At 27.9% G+C, this 18,095-nt stretch overlaps 1 protein-coding gene across 1 annotated transcript in view; it reads left to right on the top strand.

Annotated features, from left to right (window-relative positions):
* Window positions 1–18,095, top strand: part of Trpm (transient receptor potential cation channel, subfamily M) — a 320,313-nt gene that overhangs the window by 128,699 nt on the left and 173,519 nt on the right. Inside the window, exon 3 of the mRNA XM_065510708.1 lies at window positions 8,033–8,202. Coding sequence (XP_065366780.1) covers window positions 8,122–8,202 — 81 coding nt within the window. The 5' untranslated portion in view covers window positions 8,033–8,121. The remainder of the gene's footprint in view (window positions 1–8,032; window positions 8,203–18,095) is intronic.

Raw genomic sequence — 18,095 nt, 5'->3', positions numbered from 1 at the left:
ACAGTCTTAATGTGAATGAGATTTGTAAAGGAAGGATTATAATCAGGTAAATCGACAGTATAGTTTTTTTTTAAAAAAATATTAAACGTATTAATAACAAAAGCTCTTGTTTTATTTAAAATTTTCAATTGCTGGAATTATTTAATATGAAATCGCATGGTCATAGAATTAGATTAGAATATTAAAATAACAGTCATTAATTACACCACCATAGAACCAGATCCAATACAAAGACCAATGCAAATCCTATTATAGCTTAAAAATTGATTATGAATAAGGAGGTACAAATTTAATTGTATAATTTAGTATATGTTGTAGTTATGCATGAAATGTATTACCAACGTTGATGTTTATCAGTGAAAAATATATAATCGTTAAAGATATTAAGCGCATTAGGGATGATCCATACTAAAGCAGATATCAGTCGGAGTTGTCGTCTAAGATTTTAACAAATTTTACTACAATTGTTATGTTGCAATACAAGTGTTTATCAAAGGCCATTTTCGGTCCAAAAATATGGCGTTTAAAAATGTTTAAAAAAATTTAAAAAAGTCACAAACTTTTGCCAGATGCAATTACCAGGGGAAAAAAATTCAATTTTTTCAGTTATTGTAAAAATTTTGCCATTCAAAAATTACGTTAGCAATTTAATTTAAAAGAATAGAAATGTGTACGTAATTGTCGTTCTAATGAGACATAAAAAACAAAAATTGGTTAAAAAATTTTCAAGTTATTAAAAATTCCCCAAAAATTAACATATTTTGAGAAATATTAGGTTAATAGGCTACTATTAACCTATTCGCAGGTATGACCAAAAAAAATTTATTTTTTTAACGGCAGTTTCAAAACTCCATTTTCAATTTTGGGATTTATTGATAATATAATAGGGAAAAAATATGAAAATATCACCTATAGTTTTTCCGTATCTGTGATTTAAATTTTGCAATTTGCAAAAAAAAACTAATTATTTGGACATATTTTGGCGAATGAGCTCAATTTCCTTATTGTTATGAATTTTAAGTAGAGTGTATTCAGAATATTATAGTTCAGATAATTTTAAATATACTCTGAAAGTTTTACTAAAATCGGAAAACGTTAACCCTTAAATCGTGAACGTCAAAGTTCAATATTTTCAATATTTGGAATTTCAAATGGAAAGATAGCGAAATGTTATATATTTTTGGGCGTATTTTGATGAAAATTAATAAAAATATAACATGAAGTCTAGTATTTATAATAACAGCTCAAAAATGGAAATTAACCTTTAATGGCACGTGGGGTTAAAATGGCACTCAACTTTTAAAACTATAAAAAACCTTGTCAATTTCAATAGTGCTGGGGGTCGATTCTGGTTTTGTGAAACGGTGAAATGAAAAAACTTTTCATTTTCGTTTTCATAAGAACTTTTCATATTTACAATTACACAAATTGCAATTCCCGTTCTTCAATTTGTTTTATTCAACTTTTTCTTTTCATATGAAAACATTTGAATTTATTTATAATTTTTTCACTAAACGAGAATCAAAAACTCCATGAAAATATGAAAAAACTTTTCATTTCACTATTTCACAGAACCAGAATCGACCCCCTGATCAAAATTTGGTGCACTTGACATGAAATCCCCCATATATTTTTGGACCTTAAAGACTTTCAGTCAAAAAGACTACGATTTGGTAAACTTGCTTGCATTAAAATCGGAGATGAGATTGGATGGATTCTCCTATTATATTTTTTCAATCTACATGTTTATTGACTAAAATTTCATATTTTTTATGGTATTTTTAGGAAAAAAAGTATTGCATTCATATTTATTAAAAGCTATATAAACTTTCTACGAATGTATGCCGAAAGTGCTGGAACAATGAATTTTTTTTTTGTATATAATTTTGTTTTTATTTTTCTCAATTTATCCATGAATTACGCGACCTTCAGCTTTTATGATGAATTTATTTAAAATTTATGATTTTTTTATTTAACAAACTTTGTATTTCTATCACACAATTTTAAGCACTGTGTAAGCAAAATATTTTCATGCATGAAATTGTTGAATGTTCGGGTGGTTAGTTTAATTCTTTTTTTAATTTCAAATAAGAATGTGAACGAAATCTAATATTTATTACTCGAAAAGTTTTTGTGGGCTTTTGTGTGCAGAGAGTTTCTCAGAAATGCTTCATATCCTTTTGGCTAATACAATGTACGTGTTAATGTACCTAACTGTCAACAATGTCGAGATTATTGCTTTTTATTAATTACACAGTGATACAAAAGTGAACGACAAAAAATATTCAGGGATTCTGATGTAACATTTCAGTTTAATTGGAATTTATATGGTACGGAAATATTTATAATTTTTCTTTGTTTGAAATACTTAACTTTTTAAACAGGAAAATATTTCTAAAAATCGGTTGGAAAATTACTAAGTTACGGTTGTTTAAAGTCAAGATGCTCCCTAACTAAAGCAAAATACTAACAGCTATGTATTTAAAAAAATATGAGAACGCAAGCCGAAAAACATTTTATCACAAAAACAAAAACATTATTTTTACTTACTTAAGTGGTTTGAAAGCTACTTTAACACATTTAAAACATGTATCTTTTAAATAAAGCAACAATTATAAAAGCAGTTTCAAAACAACATACTTATGTTTTTTTGTTGTTGTTGAGGTTTTAACTTTAAGTTATTATTAAATAAAGTAGTAAACGAAGTGACCCAGAAAAACTATAAGTATTAAGGAAATTAAAAGACTCCAATGAAACAGAATTTCTATATAAAAATGTGTAGTGTTATTTGGAAAATTAATTTTACCCAGCTGAAGGCTATAACTTATCTTTAATGATCAAACAAATAAACTATACTAAAATACTAAAACTATTTAGCTGGACTTGTGATTCATCAATAAATTCTATATAATTAAACTGACAAAAGTATCAAAAGTGTATATTTGTTTTTTAAATATTAATCTATTTTAAATTACATATATAATTTCATTCGATAAAAAAATTCACAATCACTGTATACGTATTAGTGTTATTAATAAATATTAAGTATACGTACACAATAGATTTTTTTTGTTTTGGATATTTTCGAATTTGTTTAACAGCCCCTGATCTTATTTTCATGAAAACGTTAGTATTATGAACTTATCAACAATGTTATGTAAAGCCTAAATGGAAAAAACTTCTTAAGGTAAGGGTTTCCATTCGTCCTTCGTAAAGCTAGGCATTCAAAATGTGCAATAGTTTAAGATATAAATCATTTTATTATTTTACCAGCACCGTATCTTATATTGACTTTATCGAAGGAATTCCAAAATATAAGAGAATTTGGCTAAACCACTAGGCAATCCTCATGAAGGCGATCATCTGAAAGGCACAATAGGCTATTTTTCATTTTGAAATTTCAAGTATATTGCTAATTTTGAATTTTTGTACAAATTAATTTCTTATCACCAGGGAAACCGGAAATATGCTCTAAAAAAAGCGTTTTAGGCGCTTTAAATATGCAGTAAAAACTTTAAAATATGCTCTTAAAATTTAAAAAATATGCTCTTAAAAAAACAATCTTTTACATAATTTTTAACCAAAAAAAATTTACTTAAATTTTCAAATAAAAATCGTTGTCTATTGGATCTGAAAAGATTTTTAAACGTAGAAAATGTTCTTTCGACATCAACTGATGTTACAGGAGCAACTTTAAAAGACAATATTTCTTTAACACTTAGAACGGTTAAGTTTGAATTAGAACTAAAATTTGATATTTAGATGGAGCTATTATTAAAATAGTGCTTATTTTATATTAAAACAAGTAAGAGAGCTATATTCGGCTGTGCCGAATCTTATATACCCTTCACCTAATTATACTTCAAAATAAAAAATTTAAATATTTTTAGGTGAACAAAAATTTTTTTTCAGTTTTTTCATTTTTTGGATAAAAAAATTTTTGGAATTGTTATTTTAAATTTGAAAAAAAAAAATTTTTGTTTTTAAAATTTTTTTTTTGATGAAGAGAAATCTATTTTTCAATTTTGAATTTTAAACAAAGGAAGTAAAAACCAGTAACACAACAGCGAAAAATAAGTAAGACAAAATTTTTTTTTGTTAAACTCAAAATATGCTATTAAACAGTAAAATATGCTCTAAAAACGCAAAATATGACATAAATATGCTCTTAAAACAAATATATGCAAAAATATGTATTTAAGGGTAAAATATGCAAAAATATGCACTAACAAATCGATGCCAAAATTCTTAAATAGTTCTGAAACGTGTAAATATCTTATCCATGTGCTCATTAGACTCACCAGAAAAAACATGCATTTGCATATTTTGGTTTCCCTGCTTATCACTATACGGAGTTTGGCTAAAAATGTGTTGTATTGGACTATTATACAAAGTAAATACAATATCCGAATAACTATAACTGTGAAAGTCTTCAAATTTTACGTGTATCAATTAAAATCAAAATAAATTATCATTGCATGAAGTTTAACCTAACATGGGAGGGATCGGAACATGGGTTGGTATAGGAGGTGATTCTATACAAAGTAAAAATTTGTTTCTAAATGTTTTGAGAACTATAATTGCGAGATTTTTCAAACTAGTTTAATTGAAAATATTGGGGATTGGATTAGTGGGCGTGGCACCTATCTTACAAAGTAAATAGTAGTTTCGAATATCTGGAGAACTATAATAGTGAAAGTCTTTAAAGTTTACTTCATTAAATTTCATATCTGTTCATGAAGTTTAACCAAAAAAAAGAGGGAAACATAGTTATTTCAAAACCTCTTCAAACTTTGCCCGAATGGCTCTTTTATTATTTTACATAGTTTGGCTGAAAAAGTTAGGAATTGTATTAGTGGGCGTGGTACCTACCATACACTGGTGCATATTCCTATAAACGCACACTACTATTATTTAAAAAAATTGTAAAAATTAGACAATAACATATTCATGGGGCTACATATTTGTTTATTAAATTAGTTAAGACTTCACTTAAAACATTTTTTACAAAAAAAAAATCATTTGTACTTTATTTTTTTTACTTAAATTTCAAGATTAACAGCCATTTTTAAGGGTATTTTCCTATAAACGCACTTTAATTTATGGGGCACTGTAGCATTTTTAATAATGTGTGGATGATCCTTTGTTATGGATTGTTTCTAAAATACTGTCTGGCATTGATTCCGCTAATTTTTTAAGCAGATAGGAATCAATTTCCTTCCAGACTTGTTTAATTCTTAGTTTCAGCTCTGTCACAGTCATTATGCTTTCATTCTGGGCATTATTTGTATAAACTTTACGGGCCATGTATCCCCACAAGTTCTCCATTGGGTTTAAGTCTGGACTACAAGTCGGCCAGTCCAACAGAGGAATTCTGTGTTCATTAAACCAAGATTTCGATTGCTTAGAAACATGGATTGCAGCATTATCTTGTTGGAATATGCCATCTTCATCCATTTGTTCATCCATAAATGAGAGAAGATCATCTTCCAACAGTTCGTTATAAATCGCACTATTAATTTTTGTCGGAACAAAACATATTTTCGACTTGCCAACTGCAGAAAACGCTGCCCAAACCATAACACTGCCACCACCGAAATTACGTTTTGACATCCGAACATCGTTTGATCTCAAATCGTGCCAATAGCATGAGATGAGTCAGGACCGTCTAAATTAAATTTTTTTTCGTCAGAGAAAATTACTTTTTTCCACTCGTCTGTCCATTTCATATATATGTATTTATATTTAGCAATGGTTTACATTTCGGCTTTTTTCATTTTATGTTTTCATCGTTTTGTAAAATGTGTGAAACTTGGTTGGAAGTCACTGGAAGATTTAATTTATTCTTTATTTGTGTGGAATTCAATTTGTTGCGGGTTGCTTCTTGTTTTATTAGATTAAGTTGTCTTCTTGTTAGTTTTGTATTTCCCTTTGTAGGTTTGCGAACTCCATAATTTTGACCTTTCTTCAAGAAATTTCGCACTACACTTTCCGAACGATCGATTTTACGTCCAATGTCTCTATTGGAACATCCTTGGTCGTGAAAAAATTTAATTTAAATCTTTTCTTGATCGGACAAAAAAGTTCCCTTGGACATCTTTAAAAGTGATGAAATTTATTGATTCAAATAGAAAAAGTTGCAGTAAATTAAGATGTTACTATTAGAAACGTACCTTTGCACACTGTGGTAAATCACAAATCTAGCTGGACAAAATTAAAAAATAAATGTCTGGCAACATTCCTTCTGATCATTTAATGAGCTTCTCAATACAATAGGGAATTGTAATTAATGTTTTATTTTTTTGGTTTTTAGCTCCGATTAGGAAAAACTAAGCTTTAAAGTTAGTTGTTGTCAACAGGTACATTAAGATTTCAAAGAAAAGTGTATCTTTTGTGTGACTTTGGTTTATGATTAAAAAGGCTACGGTGATTTTATTGTCATAATTATTTTATATTATTATTTAGCTCTGTTTCAAGGAAATATGCAACAATTTTCATTTAATTATTTCCATTGTAACTATTAAAAAAAACTATTTTTTGCGAGAAGATCAGAAATTGGAAAAAATAAAATATTTCCTTTTTCAAGTAGAGTTAAAGCTTTTTATTCCGCATAGTTCCGCTGTAATACTATATTTGGGTTGATCTGTCAAGTGTTCACTTTAAGGTAAATCAAAAACATCTTGCGCATTTTTGCGACCGCCATACATTTTTTTTCACTTTTCCAGTATGACCTACACAAAGAAAAAATAAAATATTTCCTTTTTTCAAGTAGAGTTAAAGCTGTTTATTCCGGATAGTTCAAGTGTAAAATTGTATTTGAGTTAATCTTCCAAGTGTTCTCTTCAAGGTAAATCAAAAACATCTTGCGCATTCTTGCGACTGCCATACATTTTTTCACTTTTCCAGTATGACTTCTACTTTTTCACGAAAGAAAATTTTTGAAGAATGGGTAAAAACTCCCAAAATACATTGCGAAAAAAAAGTTGGGTTTTCAGTTAGATTTGCGATCTACCACACTGTGCTTTGGTTGAAAAAAAAAAATAAAATTTATAATATTTTATTTTTGGTAACTTTTTTAAGAACAAATTTCACGTCTGCGTTTATACGAATCTTCCACTTAAAATAGCACCAAGAACATTTGATCGCATAATTAAGGCAAACAACAAAAAATGCACGAGTGTGTAAAGTAAATAGTTACTTTCGAATATCTGGAGAACTATAATTGTAAAGTATTTAAACCTTATATGAATAAATTTATTATCACTGTAAGCAGTTAAGTTTGATATTGCATTGTTTGAAATATCACAGAATTATAAATTTAACCGAACAAGTATTTCCGGTCAATAACATGAAAACTGTTAAGTTACAAATATGAAACAAATTACCATCGTCTATCGAATTTTACAACTTTCTTACGCATCAGTTATTTTTAGATACTATAGAACAAAATGAGACACATCCAGCGCAATTTTTAATGAGAAAGCGGCTTTGCCATGACAACCGAATTTGTTGTTAAACGAATGAGTCAGTTACAGTAAACAAATGTTATGGTTCTGGTTACTAAATGTTAATTAAAGCACAACAAATTTAGTCACTTTAATCATATGACGGCCTATCTAACAACATTTTTCAATTGAGTCCTTCGAATCAATCGATTGGCTTTTAACTCCTTTGCAGCAAATGAAATTATTATATCTGCGTACAAATATAAAAATTTAGTCTGTAACAATTGTATATGTGTTTCCATCTGCCTGCAACTTATGTGGCAACATTATTCATAAGTTAAGACTGCTTAAAATGGTATTAAATGTCGAATAAGATGCCACAGTTAGATTTATACTCGTCTTATCAGCATTAAACAGTTGCTGCTACAAATAAATGTTCATGAATTAATTTCAAATGATTTTCTATTCTATCGCTTTATTGGAATGGTGATGAAGAAGATGATGTTAATTTTCACTAGTTACGAAATAGTATTCATTATGTGAAACAATAATAATAATTCCTTTGTTATCTAATTTTTTCCTTCCAGACTTTTAAAGAAGATCAAGCCATTTATTATTGGAACGTTATTTTCGCTTATTTTGTGAAGGAGAAAGAAATCAATTAAAGGACTTCTCCATGTTGGGTAAATTTACATCAAATCATGTTCAGGTCTATCATCAGTATTCGCGTACTGTTTCAATAAAGAAACCTAAAAAGGTAAGAATATTTTGCTTTGTTTTATTTCGTTTATTGAATTTTTCTTTTGTGCTTCTTTGCTTGAGTTTTTCTTTTATGCCTTTTAACAATTTATGTATTTTGCTTTGTGTTTAAAAGGGAAATGAGTTTACAAAGTTCCATAAAATTAATACGTAAGACTCTACTAAATCTAAATGTGTTAAATTGTAGACTAAAGAAAATTTTCAATTTCATTCACTACAAGAAAAAAACCAACATAAAAACAGTTGCTATCAATTTTAATTAATCCATTTTTTTTAGTTAAAATACTTTAAATTAACATTTAAAAAGGAAAACATTTAGCAAAGTCTTTCTCTTTAAAACTTATTATTTCATATGGATTGTTAAATGGGTTAAAAAAGATTTGTTTGTGTTTGTTTTCTGTTTGTTTGTTTGTTGTTGTTAAATGTCCTTTCGAAATCTCTGTTAATTATTTTGTGTTCAGAAATCCTTACATGTACTTCTACATCACGTTGACATAAACTGTGTATGTATCTATCTGTTCAGTTTAATTTAAAATTCATTATAAATATGAACACGTGTGCATTGTGTTAAATGTCAAAATGTTTTGTCAGTGAGTTTTTTTTTTTTAAATTTTGCAGTTTTCATTTTACCTTGTTCCTCCTTTTAATGAGGAACCATTTATGGAGCAATTATACTTAGCAGTCCACAAGGACAATGTCATTATTGACATTTACAGTCTGGTGGGGGTTATTGATGGATGTTGAATTTAATTCATTTAAACTTAACTTATTGACTAATTAATGCAGATTTTCTTTCCAACAGTTGAGGAAATTTTTAAGAAAATTTAAACGGCAGTAAAAGCCTTTTGGCAATTCCATAATACATAGTATGGAGAAATATAAATTTTAATAAATTCCGTATGTGAATGGAATTTGGTTTACAGATTTAACAAACCGATTTTAATTTTAAATAGCACACGCCACTATGAATTTTATAGGCGTTATCAAGGGCCTTAAAAATATATTAAAATCTCCAATTTTAGATAAACCACAAGCAAGCGGCCTACTTTAAGTTCCCACAGCGCTGCTCCTCGGTGTCTTTATGTCCATCTTCAAAAAATAAACTCGAATACTCCTCTGCTACGTCTATGTAAAATCATATAATCGATGCAGTCAGTTATAAATAGCAGATTTATTTCCAAATAATTTATTTACATTCATTGAAAAAATTAAGAGGACTTTAACAAAAAATAACTTTAAAATTTCTTTCTTAGTTACGCAGTTAGTTTATTAACTTTTGACTACATAAAATGATATCTATATATATAAAAATGAAATGGTCCATGTATGTAATGTCATCACATGAGAACGTCTGGAGCGATTTGGCTGATTTTTTTTTTATTCGATTCGAAATTTTAAAAATTACGACTAAAACCGGTTTTTTTGAGTCCAGTCAACTGTAATAAAAAAGCCCCTAAAGTATGCAGTACAAATTTAGATATTTTCTTTGCAAATAAATAAGTACAGACAGGGTTGGAGAAACTTGACGAACTAACATTAGCAAATGCTACCGGGCGAAGCCGGGGCTGTCAACTAGTTTGTTATAATATATAAAAGTACTTTGCATATTTAGTAAATTTTAGACAAATCTGAAATTGTTCTTTAAAATTTAAATATAATGGTAAAATCTACGAATAAATCAAGTTTACGTTACGCAAAATGTTGGAGGTCAAAGGAAATAAACTCGATATTTGGGTTTAGAATAGAATTACCCAGTCAGCAACCTAAAATAAATTTGACCAAATAATTTTCCGAATCATATGATTTGATGTTGCATATTTAGCCTGTAAGCACATATAGGTTGCGTATTTTAAAATTTGTATTGCATATTTTACAATTTTTATTTAATAAAATTTTTTTTAAGTATTATGTGCTGTTTTTATATAGTGAACGAGTACTTTGAGTGGAAATTTAACATGTGTTTTGTTATTGTAACAAAAACAAAATACATGTAAAACGTCCACTCAAAGCACTCGTTCGCTATAGAAAAACAGCACATAATACTTAAAAAAATGTTTATTAAATAAAAATTGTATAATATGCAATACAAATTTTAAAATACGCAACCTATATGTGCTTACTAGGGGGCCCTTAATAAACGAAAGTTGGATTTTGGCCATTCTCACAAGGGGAAAAAATGCATTATTTTCAGTTTTTGTAAAAATTTTGCCATTAAAAAATTACTTTTGCAATTTAATTTAAAAGAATAGAAATGTGTACTTAATTGTCGTTCTAATGAGACATAAAAAACCGAAATTGGTCAAAAAATTTTAAAGTTATTAAAAATTCGCCAGGCCATTAACGTGTCTCAGGCAACTAGAACCAGAAATGTAGGAACAAAATTAACATATTTTGATAAATAATAAAATAAAAGCTCATTTTTACTTAAAATATGTACATATTTACTTGTATATGAGTTTTTATCTACGTAGGATACCGTTAACCTATTCGCAGATCTGGCCAAAAAAATAAAAAATTTTAAACGGCAGTTTCGAAACTCCATTTTCAAATTTTTAAAAATTTTGTTAAACAAATTTCAGAATTTTTTGATCATCTCATTGGGATTTATTGAGAACATAATAGGGAATAATAATATGAAAAAATTATGAAAATATCTCTTATAGTTTTTCCGTACCTGCGATTTAAATTTTGTAATTTTCGAGAAAAACCAATTATATGGCCATTTTTTGGCGAATGTGCTCTATTTCATTACTGTTACGAATTTTAAGTAAAACCTATTCAGAATATTATAGCCCAAATAATTATAAATAGACTCTGAACGTTTTATTAAAATTGGAAAACATTAAACCTTAAGTAGTGAAGGTCAAAGGTCAATTTTTTCAATATTTGGAATTTATAATTTTAAGATAGCGGAATGTTATTTATTTTTGGGTCGCTTTTGATGAAACTTAAGAGAAATATAACATGAAGTCTAGTATTTATAATATTATAATATATAAATCATAAAAAAACCTTGGCAATTTCTCTACTGGGGTCATTTTAACCACAAGTGCCATTGAGGGTTAATTTCCATTTTTGTTCTATTATTATAAATACTAGACTTCATGTTAAAATTAGAAATTCCAAATATTGAAAAATTTTACATTTGACCTTCACGACTTAAGGTTTAAAGTTTGGAATTTTAATAAAATTCTTAGAGTCTATTTAGAATTATTTGGGCTATAATATTCTGAATAGGTTTTACTTAAAATTAATAACAGTAATGAAATAAAGCACATTCGCCAAAAAATGGGCAGGTACGGAAAAACTTAGGAGGTATTGACATAATTTTTTCATCTTTTTATTCCCTATTATGTTCTCAATAAATCCCAATGAGATGATCAAAAAATTCTGAAATTTGTTTATCAAAATTTTTAAATGGAGTTTTGAAACTGGCATTACAAAATTTTTATTTTTTTTGGCCATATCTGCGAATAGGTTAACGGTATCCTACGAAGATACGTTAATGGCCTGGCGAATTTTTAATAACTTTAACATTTTTTGACCAATTTCGGTTTTTTTTTACGTACACATTTCTATTCTTTTAAATTAAATTGCAAAAGTAATTTTTTAATGGCAACATTTTTACAAAAACTGAAAATAATGCATTTTTTCCCCTTGTAGATGCATCTCAAAACTTCAGAGGGCTTGCGGCACGTCTTCCCCTTGTAGATGCATCTAAAAACTTTAGAGGGCTTGCGGCACGTCTTAGCCCCAACCGATTTACCTAAAATTTTTTCAGGATGATTTTTTTACTAATGTTCACCAAACTAGGGGGTGAGAATGGCCAAAATCCAACTTTCGTTTATTAAGCCGTTTATTTAGCCTGTAAGCACCCTAGTGCTTACAGGCTAAATAAGCAATATCAAATCATCTGATTCGGAAAATTAATTGGTCAAATTAATTTTAAAAAATAAATATTTGTATTCAAATACAAATTTTAATTAAAATTTATTTCAAAGTTTTCATAAATGTGTTTTTTTTAAATTTAGATATAATTATAACAAAAAACATGCATTTTAAAATGATTATATGTAGTTTCAGTGCATTGATCTATATTAATGCATATTTTTGTGAATATTTTTAATTTTATTGTGCATGTTTTTCTGTTTTTAGTGCATATCTTTCAATTTATAGTGCATTTTTTATGTGCATACTTACGTGTTTCTTAGTGCATGAAAATATCAGTCCTGATTATAAGAGTGATCCCATTTATTAATTTTTCATCAATTGGAGGTATCTTAATGAACTTTAACGCAGTCAGAGCTGAGGAGTTGGAATGGCGGATAGGTGTCCACTTAAAAAAAGCTCAAAAAAACTTATTATAACCATATATAAACAAGTACTTCCACAAAAATTACTTAAAAGTTCATAAATATCTAAGTAATCGGCAACAAAATGCATGAAATAATGTAAAACTCGTTCGAAAACTTCACACCTCATTAAAATAAAAAGCCTTTTTTTTAACCTGTCACTTTAATACTTTAAGAAAAAATTCTTATGACATGTATTTATAAAATTTGAAAAAAAATCTTTAGAATAATCAAACGATCCATTTTAAATTAACTTTAATATTTAATTAACTTAACTCAGTAAGAGTTGGAGTATCAAATTTAATTCTTTATATTACTATACAATTACTAATTATATTCTAATTCAATTAACCGGGTTGAATAACAAAAACCCTTAAGTCTGTTGTAGTGAAACAGATCAGAGTCTCTACCAACTACCCTACCTCAGTAACCAGTATTAGATTATTATTTTTATTTAGTATGTACTAAAGTTCAATGAATTTATTTTCATATAATTTGTATTTTCAATTTTAATTAAACCATAAAACTTTACCAGAAATCAATAAACAAAGTATTCTTTACCTGTAAATCAAATATTATCTGTTTGAAAAGTTTTAAAGAATTGCAAAAAGTTACTTTTTTGTGTAATTTCTTTGTGCAAAATGTATAGATAAGGTATAAAATCCATAATAAAAATTACCAGGGCATGAAACCATGAAGAAAGAAAATGTTAATTCCGCAAACTTGAACAGTTATCAAGGAATTTTTATATTTCCTTTTTTCATTCTTAGAACTTGACCTGTAATTGACAACACTTTCGAACTATGGCGAACGGTTCACAGTGTCAGATTTTGCCATTTTAGGGGGACTAAAGTATGTATTTTGAAAACTATTAAAGGCAAAGCTACGAATTTTTGAACAAGTTATTATCATGAAAATACGTATATTTTTTGAAAAATTGGGCGAAAACGGACAACTGCAACGACCACCGTCATATAACAGTAATATTTATTCTACACAGTAGAGTGCTCCAAAAAAATAAAATCGCGAATTTTGGCCGTCCCCCCTCTAGAATTGTTTTATGTATTGTAGAAACACGTTGTGTAAAATATTAGGATGATAACGTTAACTGGTGGCGCAACGACGCTGAAGTTTTGAGGTACATTTACAAGGGGTAACAATTAAATTTTTTCAGTTTTTGTAAAAATTTAGCCATTAAATAATTACTATTGCAATTTAATTAAAAGGAATCGAAATGTGTACGTAATTGTCGTTCTAATGAGATATAAAAGACAAAAAATTTTATTTCTCTTATAGTTTTTCCGTACCTGTGATTTAAATTTTGAAATTTTCGAGAAAAACCAATTATTTGGCCTGTTTTTGCCGAATGAGCTCTATTTCCTTACTTTTATGAATTTTAAGTAAATCCTATGCTGAATATTATAGTCAAAATAATTATAAATATACTCTGATAGTTTTACTAAAATTAGAAAACGTTAAACCTTAAATCGTAAAGGTCAAAGGTAAAATTTTTCAATATTTGGAATTTCTCTTTGAAAGATAGCGAAATGTTGTATATTTTTGGTTTGATTTTGATGAAACTTAACAAAAATATAACACAAAGCCTAGTATTACAAAAACAGCAGAAAAATTAAAATTAACCCTATATAGCACTTGGGGTTAAAATGACCCCAAACTTCTAAAATCATAAAAAAATTATGATTTTAAAAGTTTGGGGTGATTTTAACCCCAAGTGCCATTAAGGGTTAATTCCATTCATGTGCTGTTATTATAAACCCTATAGTTTATATTATATTTTTCTTAAGTTTCATCAAAATCGGCCCAAAAATAAATAACATTTCTATATCTTTAAATTAGAAATTCCAAATATTGAAAAATTTGACATTTGACCTTTCCAATTTTAGTAAAACTTTCAGAGTATATTTAGAAATATCGGGACTATAATATTCCGAATAGGTTTTACTTATATTTCATAACAGTAAGGAAATAGAGCTCATTCACAAAAATGGCCAAATAATTGGTTTTTCTCGAAAATTTTAAATTTTGAATTGCAGGTACGGAAAAACTATAAGAGATATTTTTATAATTTTTTCACATTTTCATTCCCTATTATATTCTTAATAAATTCCAATGAGATGATCAAAAAATTCTGAAATTTGTTTAACTGCAATTTTTATTTTTTTGTCATACCTGCGAATAGGTTAACTGTATCCTACGAAGACAAAAACTCATATACAAGTAAATATGGTTATATTTTAAGTAAAAATTGGCTTTTATTTTAATATTTATCAAAATATGTTAATTTTGTTCCAACATTTCTTGTTCTAGTTGCCTGAGACACGTTAATGGCCTGCCGAATTTTTAATAACTTTAAAATTTTTTGACCAATTTCGGTTTTTTATGTCTCATTAGAACGACAATTACGTACACATTTCTATTCTTTGAAATAAAATTGCGGGCAACCGATTTACCTAAAATTTTTTCAGGATGAGTTTTTTACTAATTTGCACCAAACTGGGGTGTGAGAATGGCCAAAACCTACTTTCGTTTATTAAGGGCCACCCTAATATACATTGATGCCATTATTTTTATAGACAACACATGAAAAATACACAAGATTCACAAAGTCAAATAAACAATAAAATAACATAAAATAAAATAAAAAAAAATATTTTTAACAACTCCGACTAGACAGACTCACTTTTCTTTGCAACAAGAAAAGTAATTTGTCTTATTTTTGTTCTACATTTTTTTATTGCTGTACATGTTAGTAAATAATTCTCTCTGCTGATTTTTGGATTGTCTGCTTGGCAAGTCATAAGTCATTTAATAATTTTTATGTTGCTTTAAGTTTAAGTTAAACCAAGTGATTTTATTGCAATTATTATTTTCTTTTTAATAAAACCAAAACAACAATTTTATTACAATATTAAAATAAACCAAATTTTATTAGATTTATTTATTTTGCACGAATTGTATAATTTAGTTTAAATATGAATGACTTTTCATAAATATTTATGCATGATTATGTAGCTTGAAGTAGTAACAGTAGTATGTAAATTATGATAATTTGAAATTTATAAGAAAAATGTATTCTAACTTTCACAAAATTTTCTTAACTCTCTCTCTCTCTTTCATTGTGGAAATTTCATTTAGACAAATAAAGAACAACTGTTGTCAAGTGCAACATAAATAAAGAGAAAAACCAAATATTAAATTTGAAACAATAAAGTTTAGTATAAAACATTTTAAGATATCCTTCATTCGCAAGTTTACACACGGAAAAGGATATTGAAACACTCATACTGAAGAATTCAGGATATTTGTATAATAAACCAACCGTTACATGAGCATGAGAAGGCAATAGCAGTAACGACAATAGCAACATCCCCAGAGACAATGTTAATACAACAGAAACAGAAATAGCAATAACATAAATCGCAATTCATAAATTTATACATACAACGAAACAGTGCAGAAGAAATCAAAAAGAAAAATAAATAAAATATAAAAAATAAATATAAACTGAAAACTGAAAACAACATCTGTAAAAAACAGGATAAATGTCTGTCATCTGTCAGTAAATCAGCAACGACATCATCAACAATAACAACAACAATTACACCGCCTACTACCTGCAACACCAATCATCTCTATCATTTGAGACGTAGCGTTTCGTGGGAGTGTGTGTGTGTGAAAGTGTGTTCGGTGAGAGCGAGTATCTGTTGGCGTTTTTCCAAAAGAAAAGGAAAACGTCAAGTCAAATTTTGTGGCAAGAGTGCAAAGATTACAAAAATTCCACAATTCCGGAATATGTTGAAGCCAAAACGTCAAGCCAAACAGAAACCTAAAGCCAAACCGGTAAGCAGAAGAAACAAAATTAGTAGAAGAATCAATTCAAACATATCTCCTCCTAGTTTTTCATTCCCTTCTGCTTTTTCTCTCTCTCCCACTCGCAAACAAAAAAACCTAAAACATTTTAAATTTATTAAAAGCATTTGATTTCCCTAACCTTAAGATGAGTAAAACAATTCACTTCCTTCTTTCCCACCAACTCCCCTTAATTTTATTTCAAAAGTTGTTTACAATTTTATTAGTTTCGTTTTCTTCCTTTTTATTAAATTGATATAATATGCCTATTTTTATCTATAAATCTAGCTATCTATCTCTTTATCTATCCTTCTCCATTTTCCTGTTCAATTTAAATTCTATAAAATAAGTAGTTTTTCTTTAACATTTCACTAGTATTAACTTAAATACATATAGACTTTAATACCATTAAAGTACTTAAAGTACAATCAAATTCAAAAGATTCCATAAGAATAAATACATATACCTCTAAACATAAATATATTATTTTTTTTTGATGTGCAACTTGACTAACTGCCAATTCGCTTTTATTTATAGTTAAAACAAATCGTATCTAAGAAATATTAAATATATAAAACAATAAAAATCAGCCCAAGATGCTGAAATATCTGTGCTTCTCAACAATCATCGTATGTAGTAGATTCAATTCAGTTTAAATGTCTTTATTGTATTTCTATTTGTCTTCCAAGTACTTAGAACAACGTTTTAAATCTATATGTATGTAATCGTATGAATGTATCGAATAGAAAGAAGTTGAGTGCTTTATTCTATGTCTATGTCAGTGTCAACCAACCTTTGGAGGCACATATGAATGTACATTAGACATGCCCTTAAAAAATCCAAAGCAAATTTTTTTTTAAGGGCATGTCTAATGTACATATATCCCAGCAAAATATTTTCCCCACCTATAAATAACAAAAATGTTTCCATACTGGAGAATTTAATAATTTTTAAAACAAACAACTCGGCTTAAAGAAATATGTTGCATTCAGAAAAAACAATAAACTTGCAATGAAAGCAATTATACATTATACTAAAAATCTATTATAAACGCTTGCTGCTTTGGTATTCATAACAAAAATAAATTCTTATTTTTTGGATGTAAATTCTCATAAGTAAATGAAGTTTTACACGTACAGTGCATAGATAAATACACATATCGCACTGGTTCCTCTAAAGAGCGTCAATTCAAAATTTTAAAATGTTCAGTAGAAGCAAAAAACTATTTTATTTTCAATACATAACAATGAAACAACTGTACGGATACAACTGTATTTTTTGGCGAAAGAGTAGAGAAAATGATTTTTACAGTGGGTAATTATGACCACTGCACATCGATTTCTTGCAAAAAGTGAAAATTGAAAAATTTTGAGTTGACGCTCTATAGAGGAACCAGTGCGATATGTAGATCTGAAACTATCCTATCAAAAACCTAACCCAGTTGTCAAAAACCTAAGTGGTAAGAATGTATTAGTAAAAACAATGTGAAAACAAAAACAACACTCGTATTGTGATTATTTTGAGTAATGTTTATGTTGAGTTTTTTTTTTCCAAATTTTCACTCCATGTATACAGTGACGGACTTAAGTATAGGCACAAGCCGCATTTTAAAAGAAACTGGTATTTTATTTGTATTAGAAAACCCGAAAAATTTATTTTATGATTAAAT

This window comes from Calliphora vicina, chromosome 5 (genome assembly GCF_958450345.1).
Source record: "Calliphora vicina chromosome 5, idCalVici1.1, whole genome shotgun sequence".
NCBI classification, from domain to species: domain Eukaryota; kingdom Metazoa; phylum Arthropoda; class Insecta; order Diptera; family Calliphoridae; genus Calliphora; species Calliphora vicina.
The sequence above is the reverse complement of the archived record's forward strand: the minus strand, read 5'-3'. Positions and strand labels throughout refer to the sequence as shown.